The sequence below is a fragment of the Acromyrmex echinatior genome, chromosome 6 (assembly GCF_024713525.1).
Source record: "Acromyrmex echinatior isolate Ae372 chromosome 6, ASM2471352v2, whole genome shotgun sequence".
NCBI lineage: Eukaryota > Metazoa > Arthropoda > Insecta > Hymenoptera > Formicidae > Acromyrmex > Acromyrmex echinatior.
In genome coordinates this window covers 9,517,317-9,533,294 of record NC_141857.1, presented here as the reverse complement: position 1 = coordinate 9,533,294, position 15,978 = coordinate 9,517,317, and the positions used below count along the sequence as shown (strand labels likewise).

Sequence of the window (15,978 nt, the reverse complement as noted above, 5' to 3'; positions counted from 1 at the left end):
TAAGTATGATAACTTACTTAAGATGGTCTTAAAATACGAATCGACTATAAATATTGACTTGTGTATATTAAATATATATGTTTAAAGTATAGATGGGATTTTTTTAACTTTAGATCTTTCATTTCGATTTAATGCAGCATGTCTTTCATCAGAGACAATTTGGCGCATAATCTGTAAAAATGAAACATTTAGTAAAATTGTACTAAAAAGAGACAAAGAAGAGACTCTGTGACGGATGGCGAAATTAACACCAGCGAGCATTTCAATAATATTATATTTTAGAATACACTGTGTGTAATGTGTAGTGTATGTACAGAGTGTTTCATAAATGCATGTTAATATTCAGCGAATGAATCTTCACACTAAAATAATTAAAATAATTAAAAAATGTTATATGAATATATGCCCTACATATCTTAGTTTTCGAGTTATAGCCAATTAAAGAAAATGTTTGAAGTAGCTTGTATTTCAACACACTCTATTGCACTGAGACGTGTTACACTAGGCGTTCACTAGCGTCTGTGTAGCGTAACTCCGACACTAAACATTTTCTTTAATTACCTTAGTTTTTGAATTATAGATCATTGAAGAAAATGTTCGAAGTGTCTGTCTCGTGCTTTAACTTCTTGTGTCAATGACGGAAAAATCCGCATATTTCATTACGCCAATAAATCACTTTTGCAGTGCAGCAATTGAATTGATAATACTTTAATGTTTTTGAGGTCGCTGAATATTAATTTTGAAGTAAAAATTCCAAAATTCAAAATGGCTGACCCAAATGTGGCGGACCATACGAAAATTTTGATTATTTTTTATTTTTATGCATGAACTTTTTTATTTGATGAATTCCATAAAAATTTTATAATTAAGAATTTTTGAGGTAGCTGATTATAAATTTGATATCAGATTTTAAAAATTAAAGATCAAGGATCCAATATGGCAAATAATATAATAATTAAAACAATTTTTCCAAGTTTAATAAAAATTTTCGAAATTTAACATCAAGTTCATAATTAGCGACCTCAAAAACTCATTCCAAAATTTTTTAAGGAATTTGTCACATAAAAAAATTTATGCATAGATAGCAAAAAAGATCGAAATTTTCAAATATTCAGTCATATTCCGCCATATTGAGTCGACCGTTTTGAATTCTGAGCTTAAATTCCTGGTCAGTACCACAAAAAAATCTCAGGAAAAGTGACTTACTTTGTATTTCTAAGTTTATGGCATTGATAACATTTTTGGCATACAAGTTTTTCTTGTCTGACACTCAAGGGGTTAACGCTATTACACACCATTGAATTTATTTAATGTTAACAATATCCATCAATATTACAGTATGTAAACAGCAGTCTGTGTTGAAGCACGACACGTTAGGAGGCGGACACTTCGAACATTTTCTTTAATAATCCATAATCCAAAAACTAAGATATGTAGGATATGTTAATATGATATGTTTTACTTGTTTTATTATACAATAATATATAGATTCATCTCTTGAAATATTAGCATTTATGAAACACAAATAATTAAATTCAGGTTCAAATGAATATATCAATACAATAAAAATAATAACTTGTGTTGACTTTTTAGAGCATGTATAAAAATTAATAATTTATTTAATAAGATATAATGTAAACGATCCAATTCTTGTTTTGGGCTCTTCTCAATATATAATTATTCTACTCAAATTATTAACGTAGCAAATATTACAGTAGTTAAATGCATCTAGCCGAATCATCAATTATTCATTAAATGTTGGAAGAAAAGTTGATCAAGAGGTTTATCAATTTACTATGTATAAAATTTCTTGATTAACTATATAACAAAGCGGAAAACAATTAAAATTTTTAATAGGAAAAACAAGATATAAAAATTAATATAATGATTCACATGAATAAAAGTTAAACAAATTTAACAACCAATATACATCGAACTGTTTGGTTCACTGTGTGATAAAAGATAAATGTAATTATAATAGAAAACAATGTAAAATACAAAAAGAACATTAAAGTTCTGAGTTGAGATGAAAAATGCTCGACAATTATAAACATAATAAAGTCAGGTCAATCATATAAGTCAACTTAATAAACAAAGGAGAGAGGAGTGCTACGATTTTGTAAAAACATTTGAATATAAAGGATCCAAGAAAGTATTATTCTGTAAATTTGAACTATGTTTCTGTACCCGTTTCTGATCAACATATGACGCATCACAGTTTCTGCAATTTATTCAATACATTAGAATGAGATAATTTTGGAAGTGTTTTTTAATAAATTTGACTTTAATAAATTTAAATAGTTAATTTGTTGATATTTCTATAAGCTAGAGGAAAAAAATCAATCTTATTTCACTATTTCGTTTATCCTTATAACTTTAAAAAAAATTAAAAATTTTTGTAAAACGAATCCTTTACGAATACGCATGGCTTACAAAAGTATCAACAAATTAAGTAAATTTATTAAGGAATTGCTGGAATTGTCCTGTTTTACCGATGAAGTGTGATTAATTTTCCTTGACTCATATCTTTTAATTGCATTTACGGATTGAAAAATCCTTCTCCATAAGTAAAGAATCGACAACAATACTGGCTGTCAGTTACAATTTAATACGAAAAACGAAAGAAAATGAAAAAATTATAGTTTTGTCATCGGCTTCTGCAGTCGACTCGTCACAATATGTGCTGCATATAAGAGTTTCAGACCTTGTACATTTAAAATAAATAGCTAGCAGCGTTCAAAAAACCTTAAAGAACAATACTATGCTTGTAGAAATGAGCTAGAGATTTTAGTATAAGAGCACGAAATTGTGGAAAATTTCGTTGTATGCTACAAGTGAAATTGACATGAAACCATGAAATTAAATATTATTTTAGTTCCTTGATATTATTAGGTGTACAACTTTGCTTCCGCCGTTTTTTCCGAAATTCGAGGCTTTATTGTAAAAAACTGATAATACATTTATGATTCAAAGTATTGTCCATTGCTGGCCACTACTTTCTTCCATCTTTCGGGCAGCGTACGAATCCCGCGTCGAAAAAATTGGTCATCTTTTGGGGCGATCCACGAATCGGTCCAATTTTTGACTTCTTCATAAGACCGGAAATGCTGGTCAGCCAGGCCGTGTGCCATTGATCGAAACAAGTGATAGTCAAAGGGAGCAACGTCAGAATACGGCGGATGGGGTAGGACTTCCCATTTCAACGTTTTCAAGTATGTCTTGATCACTTTCGCAACATGGGGTCGAGCATTGTCATGCTGCAAAATCACAAAAAGTTCATCACATTTTTCTCGAAAATGGTTAGAGATAGGGAAAAGACACCTGTTATCAAAATTATAGGATAAATAGGGGAATTTATTTTGATGATTTTGAGTAACTATTAAATGTCTTTGGTTTTTGTACTACCAATAAACATTTTTTTTTAATGAGAAGGAATATTTTTTACTTGTTCTGTCGATGGTGCTTAATGAGCTGAATAATTTTGCATTATTTTTTCAAAAATTCAATTATTATTGATATAAACCAAAATAAGTCAGACTGAAAGTTTGGAACAAATTTTTTATTATTGCAATAAGTGTTCAAAACGTTCGCCATGTTGATCTAGACATGTCTGTAGTCTTTATGGGAAGTTTGCTTGGACTTCTTCTAATTCTTGAATCGTTATTTTTCGAAAAATATTTTTATTTTTTTTTTATGTTTTCTGAAGTGATAGGATATTGAAAGTAAGCTCTTTTTCAAAAATTAGTCTAAATATGTTAAATCGGGTGATTTCGTAGGGAATAACATAACATCATTTCTACCATTCCATTTATTTGGGAATATTCTGTGAGCTCTCGCCTATTTATATCGAAGGGATGGTACACTATTTAATTGAAGTCATATTCCTAGAGACCTATCTCTCAGGCTCTATCAACAGAATATCTTTTACTAAATTTGGAAAATCATTTCTAAGAAAATTAACAAACCTCTCGGTTATTAGAGATTCTTAAAGGAAAAAGAATGGTTCAATTAACCGAACGTCAATAATTTCTGCCAGAACATTAATACTTCACCAGTATTGATAATCCATAGTTCTCATCCATTGTAAGTTGACTTTGCTTTAATAATGCAAATTGTGCTTGTTAATGATTCCGTCAAATGTTGCTTCATCTGATCACTACATAAATCGAAAAATGTTAGAATCTTGTAATTATTTTTTGGGCCCACGTACAGAACTGGATCCTTATGTTGAAATCATTCTGCGAGAGTTTTTGGAGGGATCACTCTTTTGGAGTACCGATATACGATATGGGTGGAACTTATTTTTCCTAAGTGTGATGTATGAGTGACACTGAAGATTGGCACTAAAGACACTAATATTTCTATCGCAAGCAGTCTGACTTATTTAGGTTTATATTCCGATAATAATTGAATTTTTGAAAAACTGGAAACACGATTTCACGAGCAAATAGGATAAAAATTAAAAAATTAATTTTTTCTGGCACGTATAACTGTCACTTGAGATTAATATTTGCTTGATATAAAAGTTTTACAGCTTGTAGATGAAATTAAGTGAGGCAGGATTCAGATTACTTGAACGAGCAATAATGAGTATGGAACGAGCAATAATGAGTTTGTGGAAAATTAAGATTTAAAGGGTAGAAAAAAATATTTCTCCTAAAACGAAAAATTACGTGTTTTACAAGGATTTACTTTTTCCTCTTTTACAGATTCGAAAATCCTTTTCCAGGATTAAAGTATACACATTAATACGTGTCTGTGAGGTGGAATTTATTCTGAGAACGACAAAAAAATGTCGAAATTGAAATTTTAAGAATCATTTTTTGTTATTATCGGCACAAACTCCACCTCACAGACATGTAATTGCATAAATGCATTAATCCTGAAAAAGGATTTTCGAATTTGTAAAGAGGAAGAAAGTAATTGTTATACAAAAATTGATTAATCAGTAATACAGACGACTTTAGGATCCCCTTAAAGCCCCCAAAAAGACGCTCTACCAAAATTATTTTATTCTGATGTGATGTATAGAATAGATTGCAGAGACTGTGATGCGCGCGCGCGTCATATGCGTGGATATAAAAACGGATATAAAAACATGGTTTAAATTTGCAGAATGACACATCTTCCTTGGATCCTTTATATTCGAATGTTTTTACGAAATCTTAGCACTCCTCTCTCTTTTGTTTATTAAGTTGACTTACATACGAACGAACTTTCATTATATTTATAACTATTATTAGGTGTTGGAATTAATTCGTAGCGTTTTTTAATGAAAGAATGTTATTTATTTCACATGAGCATTAAAAAATACATTAATGAAAGTACTTCCCATCACTTGTAAAACGCTACGAATTAATTCCAACACCTAATAAATTGAGCTATTAGCATTATTTTCCATCTCAGCTCATATAATTAAAAAATAATATCATGTAAGTTAAAAAAAAAGGCGTCAAGTGTACGCGCTTGTGTGCTACTCCTTGAAAAAAAAAAATGATTTTCTATTCCAAACCTATTCCAAAAAAACATATTCCAAACCAATTTTCCAAAATGTCAAAGTAATAATAAATAAAAAATATATATATTAGGTGTTGGAATTAATTCGTAGCGTTTTACAAGTGATGGGAAGTACTTTCATTAATGTATTTTTTAATGCTCATGTGAAATAAATAACATTCTTTCATTAAAAACGCTACGAATATATAGGATGCCCGAAAAAAGTCGGGATATCTGAATATCTCGGAAAATATAAGTTTTACAGAAAAGTGTTTAAAAAAAAAGTTGTAGAGTTCAAACAGATCTATTTACTTATCAGTTTGACCTTGAGTGGCGTTACCAAGGTTAGGTCGAGGTCACATCGATTTTTTAAAATGATATATCTTATTTTTGAAACCTTCTAAAACTTAATAAGTGATATGCCATTAAAAAAAAATCGATGTGATCTTGATCTGACCTTGGTGAGGCCACCCAAGATCAAACTGATAAGATCAGTAAATAAATCTTTTTTTACCTACAGCTTTTGTCTGAAACATTTTTCAGTAAAACTTATATTTTCCGAGATATTCAAATCTCCTAATCTTTTTGGGGCATCCTTATATATTTTTAGAATTATTATTACTCTGATAGTTTGGAAAGTTGATTTAGAATAGATTTGAAATAGAAAGTCATTTTTTTCTTTAAGGAGCCCATATACAAGCGCGTACACTTAGAGCCTTTTTTTTATTTTTTTGTAAAAAAGTAATTTTGTCGTGATATTGTGCATTTTATATTGTTAATCGTGTAGTAGCACTAAGTTTCTTTTACTGTAAAATTGTTTCATTTAAAATAAATTTTTTTAGTTTATACTTTTATTATTTTTCAATTCTTTGTAATTAAGTTTTGCTAAGTTGGAATAGAAAAAAATATATAATTTGAGTAGAAATAGGAAGATCTTTAAATGAGAATAAAAAATATATATTACTTAGATTTAATTTTTAAGAAATAAAGGTTTGTAATAAAGGAGGAGGATTCATAAGGATCGATTTCAGCCCTATCCAAACTTTGTCCAAACTTTAAACTTATTCTTTCAGGTCAATTATATTTAATTGAAGTAATTTTAGCTTAAACGGAACGGTGATGTTGTCATATTTATACGAAAATTAATATTTTGAATACTATGTGTTTTATTGAAAAACCTAAAAAATAATGATAGTCGTGTTGGAAAATGATCTGAATCATTCTGGAATGGCAGAGTTTGTTCAATTCTCTTTACATTTGATGTCAATGCTCTTATACAGGGTGTCCCAAAAAGGTCGGAATACCTATTAGATACTATAGATACTATTCTGTGTAGTTTCAACGCGCGCACGGATATCACAAAAGAATAAATTTCACTGTCGAATATAGTGACGATAACGGAACTATTATAGTTTTCTCGACGTCAGATTGTCAATGGAGGCTGATAGAATTATCTTCGATAATTACAAAAAGCCGACTAAGCCAGATACTTAACTTTTAACTCGAATCACTTAATTGAACGCAAAAAGAGTGTCGTCATTAGATAGGTTGACAGAATCTTATTTCTATCCCATCCAAAATTCTACGAAAAGAAACATTTCTTCCTTAATAAATACATTGAGTAATAATGGATATCTTCTAAATTATTTTTATTCTTAATCATTAATAATAGGATCAAATCATTTTCCTTTAAAAATAATTTCGTAATGTTATTAATCGGAGAAATTTGGAAGTCTGACAAAAAAATTTTTTTGTCGTCCCATACATGAATAACGTGACATTAATCATTAAGAAATCTGTAAATACAATATCGATAGTATCCACCAACTAGACATGAACCATAGATTCGACAATATTAACTTGGATAATATTAACATCTTAGATTTAAAACAATTATATTGTAAACGGATGATCTCTGAAGTGATACACATAAAAAGACAAGAATTCAGTATAAATAGGCAAAATGACATAAACTGGTTTCCATATATTTTTCTTCCTATTAACAACGTTTTCTCCTCCCACTGAAGAAAAATGATTTCTCCTTCTCCACTAATTTGCTTTTCGTTCCTAATAAGATGTACAAGGAATGTTATTTTAAGAAATACTGTACTGTCGATATCACGTCATTCTCACAGAAGGTTATTCTTACCATCCTTTAATAATTAATTTGTATTAATTTGATTTAAATTTGTATTAATTGGACAATTATTGTGTAACTATTTAATGATCGCTATTGCTAGCAGGTACGTTTCAATTTAACATAAATATAAAACAAAAAAATGTTTTAGTATCAATATATTTTTTAATAGTATTTGAAAATCTTGTATCCGCACACAGCGTTTAAAAAAAAAATCTATGACATAATAATAATATTTTATACATGAATACGTAAGAAATACGAATTTTTATTATCAACATTATTAATTTGTCTAACTAAGAAATTGAAGACAGTAGTGGAAAAAAAAACATTCGGTTTTAATATGTAACATCATTCATTACTTCAACCAACGTAAGATTGAAAACAACTTGTATATTGTTAAAACATTCAGCGCAAAATTATAACATCTTTTAATATACTTTTTAACTACTGATGATGAAAATTTGACCGAAACATTTCGATCTATTAATTTTTTTTAACGTCAGAATTTTAAATAAATGGTATTTGCTAACAATATCCTGCATTGTGACTGTATGCTGGGGGGGGGAGGAAGGAGGGAGAGGAGGGAGATGGGGAAGGGGGAAGGAAATGAAGAGGAGAGGAGATGGGGAGAGAGAGAGAGAGAGAGAGAGAGAGTAAATGGACATGTACCTATTATACATTCAGACATTTACACAAAACTTTATTTATGTAAATTGATATTAGTCTCAAATATGCTTTTTAAAATATAATATTATAATTAAAATATAATCTTTAAATGCAAGTAAATACAGTAACAAAAGAAAGCATTTGAGATTAATAATTATAAATTTTGTAAGTGTCCGGATATAGGTATACTTATCCGGTCACACACATAACACTGGGACGTTTATCTTACTTGCTAAGTTAATAATTGAATAGAATAATTATACACATATTGAGAAAGGCCCAAAAAAGAGTTGGATCGTTTATTTATCTCATTATTTATCTCATTAAATAAACATGAATTTTTATACACACTTATAAATTATAACTTGTATTAGCTCTAAAAGGTTTTTTTATGAAACTCCCTATATATATATATATATACGTATTCTTTGTTTTAGCTGGTCTTAACTACAAGAGAGTTAATATTGAATGTTATAACAGTTTTGGAAACAATTTTTCAAGCTATGAAGAATGATGATATTCGAGATATGAACGACTTATATTTTTCTACAGTTTATAAAGATCATAATATATGTATTAAATCTGAATGTGAAGCAAATGCGTGGCATGAAGGAGAACGTGGTATCGAGGCTAGAAGATTGCTCGGTATACTTTCGCACATTAGTATTGAATCGTTATACTTAAGTAATTATTTAGCAGGAAAATCGCAATTGCTCACACGAAGTGATGAATGTTACAATTGTTATCTGCAACAAATGACACGTTATAATACATGGCCAAAGAAGGGCCATGAATTTGAAATGCTTGAGATTATTCTAGAATGTGTCACTTTAATAGAACATGTTGTAAGTACGTTCTAGTTTATCGTTTTAAATATTAATTTTTATCAAATAATTTTTAACAGTGATAAATATTATTTGCAGAGGAGATCTCATCAATTTACAGGTCTTATAAATGCAATTATAAAACTACTATGTAATGTACAACAGAAAGTGGGTTATTGTGATAAAGGGTATATTAATAGTATTATTATGATTGAACTGTCCGACAAAAATGGGTTTTTTTTAATACCGAAATAAGATTAGCCATTCTTTAAATGTTGTATTTCCCAAATTGCTTCATATTACAATTTTGAAAAATTTACAATTCAATTTACAAAAAGGGTTATTTTTACGTATTTTATCAGATTATAATTATGATGTACTGAAGAAGTTTCATTGTAATCAAAATTTAATTTGCTGTTAGGACTCTCAACTTTCAAAAGAATTTTTTAGTGTTGGATGCGGTTTATAAGATGATAGTTAATAAGGTTAATAGTTAAATATGGGATCTATTCCAGAAAAGCTATAAATTAAGGGTCCATTCTACCTTGAGATCAAAAAATTGAAAATTTTTTTTTACATAATTTGATAGCCTCAAGTGTAGAATATTGTGTTGAACCTTTTAACGTGGCATATAGGTGTAAATAATAAAAAAGGTAAACTTGAAACTTTAAACACGTTTTTCGCGACAATATTTTTCGATCTAACAGAAATGATAGAGCAAAAACTATTAATAAACGTATCGCTTTCAAATTTTGCACGATTACGTAATGTTTTTTCTATTGGATAGACTACAATTATACCAATATCAATGATATTTTTAAAACATATAATTAAAGAATGAGCAATTGAGAGTGCAAATATGCAGTAACTCATGCGTTTTATTTTAACAAAAAATATATATGTCAGCCTTACATAATTGAACGTTTCGGTTGCATTCAGCCATCTTCAGCGATGCTGAGAGTAATACAGTAATTATAATGTTACAAATAGTTATACGTTAATAGTAATAAAGAAGGAAAGTCTCAAATTACAAACTTTTTTGGATGAGTAACTGTCAGATAGTTGTTTGACTCAGTGAACACTAAAGAAAAATAGATATTGGTAAAGACAGTTACACATTCATGCAAAATATATTAAAGACATATTCACTGCACTCCATAACTGTACAATTAAGAGCGATATAACATGGTATCAGAAGATTAAAATTACACAACATTAAAAATTAGAGACATTTGTCTCGAACAGAGTTTAGTACAAAAAATGAGCGTTATGGAATAAATAATGTGTATAGAAATCAAAAAATAAAACAAACGGAGACAGCCAAATAAAGTTTCGAAGATATTAATGTCATAAATAAAAATTATGTAGATAGTCAAACATTTTATGATGTGCTACTATGATATTAAAACTTATTTAGAACGTTCGAATATGCATGGTGAAAAAACTTGGTGTCGGATTTAATATTTAGACCATTCTTTTGACGTCTAACATTAAGCATTTCTGAAATTAGTCTCCTTTCCAAATATTTTTTATATTGTCTAAAATTTTGGTGTTCTCTCAATCAAACTCATGCTCTAATTGTAATCAATATTCAAAAATGACAGATTCCCAGTTTTCTTATTGATGTCATTTCGACGTTCAGTTAGCCTAGTTTTTAACTTTCTGCCAAAATTGATATTTTTTTTATCGCAAAAACAAGAACACAATTTAAGGTAAAAAAATCAAACTTTTCTTTCAAATAACAGCCATTTTGTTAATTTTTATCTAAAGTCAATTATCATAGATCTATCCAGTAGAGACATTCTTTCTGAATAGGAAAATCGTTTTTTGAACTCTTTCCAATTAGAGATTCTCTAATTAGAGTCTAGCTACCTTCTTCCCAGTTTGTGACCGGTCCGACATTTTTCATCCATTCCATTTAAATGCATAATGAAAATACATTATCATGCTTCACTTTAAATTTATGATGCATGGTTATGGATTTACTGTCGTAATATTAATGATTAGACACTACTAAATTTTTACATTTTTTAAATTTTAATCGCCAGCTAGTCGCCTGAGCGTGTCAGAATGTTCATCAAAAACTACGAAGCTTATAGAGTGTCTCTATAGAGCTGGAACTTACAGTGCCATTGTAGAGTGAGATAAAGTGAAATAGCATGATTTTTCTCGTACAATTTCGATGAAAAATGGCGGCCACTTCAGGTTTACATTCTGATTAGAGGGTCTCTATTTCAAATGACTGGTGCGACCTGCAATACTTCCGTTCTGGCGCCATGTTCAAATCAGAAAAACTTCTTTCCCGAAATTTTATGTAGATGAACACTTTGACTTCATAAAATTTAAAATTAAAGAGAAGACATGTGAAGCAATGAAGTATATATATATATATATATATATATATATATATATATATATATAATATATATATAGTCCTTATTACTTTTCCCGAAAAAATTGCTAAAAATCGCTTTCTTTTTCAACCCACAAAGTAGAATAAACTCTTAGTCAATGATATTAACAAAAATTTGTAATTAAGAGGAAACCGGGGCACCATGGGTCATGGGGTACCATGGATCATCGATTGTTTAACATAATCTAGAATGTTTAAATTGATACTACTGTACAATACGACTGTTACTTTGTTTCTCTGCTTTTTATCTAGGTGGCAGTGATTAAATTTTATTGTATCGAAAAGCATCAATCATTAATGGTTTTCGTGCAATAGTAACTTTTTAATTGCATAAAAATGTTTTAATATTGTTTTTGCAGTAGAAGATGTATAAAAATAAAGTGCAAGTTTCTGCGCATTTTTTCTCAACTTACTATGTTATAAGTAATAATCTAACATTTATTTTTTATAGTTTTCTATTAAATGTATAATTAAATGTATAATTGGAATACCATGGATCATACATTAAATAGGTATTCATGATGAAACGGGACAATACAGAAAATATATGTATTAAAAGTTTATACTTCTAAGTAATCAATTTTATTTTATCATAATAAATTTTTTATCTTATATTAATGATTATTTCTCATTTGTTTTCTTATAACTTTCTATTTTGTCATTTAATAATTATTAGTTGTAATTATATTTTATTATATTAGTGATTATGTTAAGAATGTGTAGGTTAATTTAAAATACTTTCAACTTTCGTCACCGTTATTCTTTGCATAATCCTACTATTTTGTATGTGATTTATGGTACCCTGAGTAGGGGACACCGCATGACGCATTATGGGTCATTTCTTAAAACATATTTTTTTCTTAAAAACTGATAAATATTTACTAAATATATTTATTAAATTTTAAAGTCTGCATTATGCTTTAATTATTAAAAAAAAATAATACAAAAATTTATATGTTTAGATGCACTTTTAAGAATTTGAATTTTGGTGTCCCGGACTCCCCTAGATTTATTTCCACTTGAAAATTTTTTAGATTGTTGATCTGATGTCAAAATTAACAAATTCAAAATGATGTTCAATAGTGGATATCAATACTTGGAAAATGTCCAAGGTACCTATCATGGAACATGTCGGAATTAATTCCGATCGGAATTATTCCATTTTCTCTAGAAAACACAATACAAATTTAAGAAATAATTAAATAATTCCAATTTTTTCATTGTTTATAACGAAAACCTTTATTGATCATATTATAGTTATACGCGAGCATTAACATACGTTTAAATACTTCTTTCTTTGAATTCATAAGAAGGCAATTTGGCATGTATAATTATTAAAGAAATTTATTAAAATTAACTAAGTTATATACTGAAGATGGAATGACCAGATGGTCGAAAACGTTTTATAGATATATTACTTTTGAAATAAAGAATAATTAGGCAAAAAAAATATCTAGCACGAGGCTTATATGCTCATTTACAATTTTCATTTGTAAATTCAATCGGATTCCATTCCGACTTGTTTCATGATAAGTGTTCAGATTGTTCCAAAATATACAGATTTTTCACGATTTTGAATTTGTTAATTTAATATTAGATTCGTACGTATAACGATTTAAAAAAAAAAAGATAATTATTCGAATTAATGGATACCGCGTCGATGACTTTGACCTTGACATATGTTTTCAAGGCTATAATTTTCAGTGACCTTCAAAAAGTTTTAGGTGACGATTGCTGTTCGTTCAAAAGTTATTAAAATAAAGTTTAAAAATATGTCTTATATCTGCTATATACTACGAGCACAACTTTCCATGCAAAACGATTTATACTCCACTCTTTCCCTCTCTCCCTTTTATGAGATCAACGATTTTCCACGCAAAGCGAAGTTCATTCCATCTTCCCCCCTCTATCTAGGAGAAAGTCGTTCCTTGACTGGAGGAAGTAGGACTTCGTTTCGCGTTGAAAGTCGATCGCCTCTAAGCAAGAGGGAGGATGGACTTCGCTTCGGAAAATTGTGCGCCATTAGATAGAGGGAAAAGTAGAGTGGACCACTTTTCGCGTGGAAAATCGAATGCTCCTAGGCAGGAAAGGTATAGAGTAGTTTTTAATATTGTATATGATAGAAATAATACATTTTTGAAACTTTATTATGTTAATAACTTTTGAACGAATAGTGACCATCGCTTAAAACTTTTTGAAGGTCACTCATGACTTTGACAACATATGTTAAGGTCATCAGCGCGGAATCCGTTAATCCAAATAATTACCAAAAAATTTTCTAATTAAACATAATTGAAAGCTATTTGGTAAATTGTTAACACAGGATTCTCTTTTCCACACTAGACTCCATATTTAACTATGAATATTTTATTAACTATAGCCGATACTAAAAAGTCCTTTTAAGTATTGAGAATTCTAACGTATGTTTAATTTCGATTGTAATTAACTTCTCCAGCACATGTTGTGTATTGTTCTCTCACATATTATAGCTATAACAATATGTATAAAAATAGCCCTTTTTTTGTAATTTTATATATAAATTTTTCAAAATAAAATTTCGATGGAACAATTTGGAAGCGGATTCGTATTTAGCGCTTAAAAAAATTATGGAAAATGACTAATCTCGTTTTAGTGATTTTGTTTGTCGAACAGTACTATTTTGATGCTTATAGATTTTATGTAAGGGCAAATTTTTTCCAGATTGAAATATATTTGTCTTATATTTAAAGAACTCGTATTCTCAAGGCCATTATCACTTTGTTATGTTTCATTAGCGAACTTTATAATGGTTTTTAGTAAATGCGATATATTTGTATCAAAACTTTGTACAAGTTCGCGTAAGTATGTCTGATATGTTTAACAAAAAAGTTTGTCTTTTTAAACATTAATTATCATTATTTTAATAGAGTTAATGACAATAAAAAGATGGAAAGGAGTTTTACATTTTACACCAGGTTTGTTATATCATTTCGAAATAATCTGAAAATTTATGCATTTCTGTATAATAATGTATTTTATTTTTTAAAGGATATTCTTAATGATAAATGTTTTTGTGTTTTAGATGCTTGTGTCTTACAAATTCTTATGGCACAAATGGAGTATTTTTATTCGGACTTTCTTACTACAATAAATATGACGCATGCATTAATATCATCTATATGGCACGTCTTACAGAAAAATAATTTATTAAGAAGTGAAAGTTCAGAATCCTGTAATTGTTATACGAAATTATTACGATTTATAATTAATATGTTAAAAAAATGTTCTGAAAACAAATTAGATGTAATCGATGATATTGAATGGCAAGATTTATTTAAAAAAAAGAAAACATTTTATCACTTGAAGAGAATTAATTACAAACATCATGTATATCAGGTGAAATATAATAAACAGAATATAAAAGAACATCTGACAGAAATATATTCAGAAAAGTTGGATCGTAATTTTTGGTTCGATATGAAAAAAGTTCAATACAAAGTATTGAGACAAGGCATCAGATTTTTATGCCATCTTGCAATTTGTGATCCTGATTTTGTTATCCGATCATCTGATATTGAAGATTCATTTCATTTATTTATACGAAACATTACTTTTTTTGAAGATTTGGTACTTCATGAAAATGAACGTAAATATTATAATGCATTTCATAATGTATTGTTTGCTTTTCATGCAAGTATCATTTTTATTTATGTTTTAGGAGAAGCATTAGATCGTATAAAAACTACCTTTATCGTTGATAAAGGTATACAATATGAGACTGAGATACATCACGAAAATATACAGATTAATCAATTGCATATGACGAATTTTGAAAAAAAGGTTATTCCCACAACTGAGAAGTATTGTTATACTGAATCTATTGAAAATTATAATAGAGCATGCATGGCTATCAAAGCGTTGTATAATTCTAATATGGAATATGGAGACAATTAAATATATTAAATTCTAACAAAAATGCATTTTAATATTCACATCTATGGTATAATATATGGTTGAAAAATATTTTACTTTAAGATATGTATTTGCACACACACACACACACACACACACACACACACACACACACACACACACACACACACAAGAAAAAATATTTATAATACATTGATATAATTATAAAGTTGGAAATGTTTAAAAAATTTATATAGTGTCCATGATATAAATAGATTTATACTTATAATTTTATTATTTAACATATATCTTGACTGAATCATTGCCTTTTTTTTTAACATTTATAGATTTTAGAAAATACAGTAAAATAACTGTTTTATATTTTTATTTTTGAGAATACATCATAAAAAATTTATTTTATTACATTAAAACAATTTCTAGTATACTTATAATTATTGGATAAGAGGATATGTAATTAATTATTCATTAATTTCAACACCGACAAGATATTAAAGTCGGCTAATCTTATTGAAGTTCGCGTAACTGTT

General features: G+C 28.5%; 1 protein-coding gene and 1 long non-coding RNA gene across 2 annotated transcripts in view; one reads left to right on the top strand and one right to left on the bottom strand.

Moving 5' to 3' along the window:
* The window catches only part of mus304 (mutagen-sensitive 304), a 56,188-nt gene extending 40,694 nt beyond the window's left edge, over positions 1-15,494 (top strand). Inside the window, exons 8-13 of the mRNA XM_011063428.2 lie at positions 8,740-9,147; positions 9,226-9,314; positions 14,240-14,376; positions 14,446-14,493; positions 14,601-15,164; positions 15,237-15,494. Of these exons, the coding sequence (XP_011061730.2) occupies positions 8,740-9,147; positions 9,226-9,314; positions 14,240-14,376; positions 14,446-14,493; positions 14,601-15,164; positions 15,237-15,472 (1,482 nt within the window). The 3' untranslated portion in view covers positions 15,473-15,494. The remainder of the gene's footprint in view (positions 1-8,739; positions 9,148-9,225; positions 9,315-14,239; positions 14,377-14,445; positions 14,494-14,600; positions 15,165-15,236) is intronic.
* The window catches only part of LOC147909372 (uncharacterized), a 42,652-nt gene that overhangs the window by 23,184 nt on the left and 3,490 nt on the right, over positions 1-15,978 (bottom strand). Inside the window, exons 2-3 of the long non-coding RNA XR_015545545.1 lie at positions 5,369-7,078; positions 2,959-5,233 (exon numbers count right to left, since the gene is read on the bottom strand). This is a non-coding gene — a long non-coding RNA (uncharacterized LOC147909372). The remainder of the gene's footprint in view (positions 1-2,958; positions 5,234-5,368; positions 7,079-15,978) is intronic.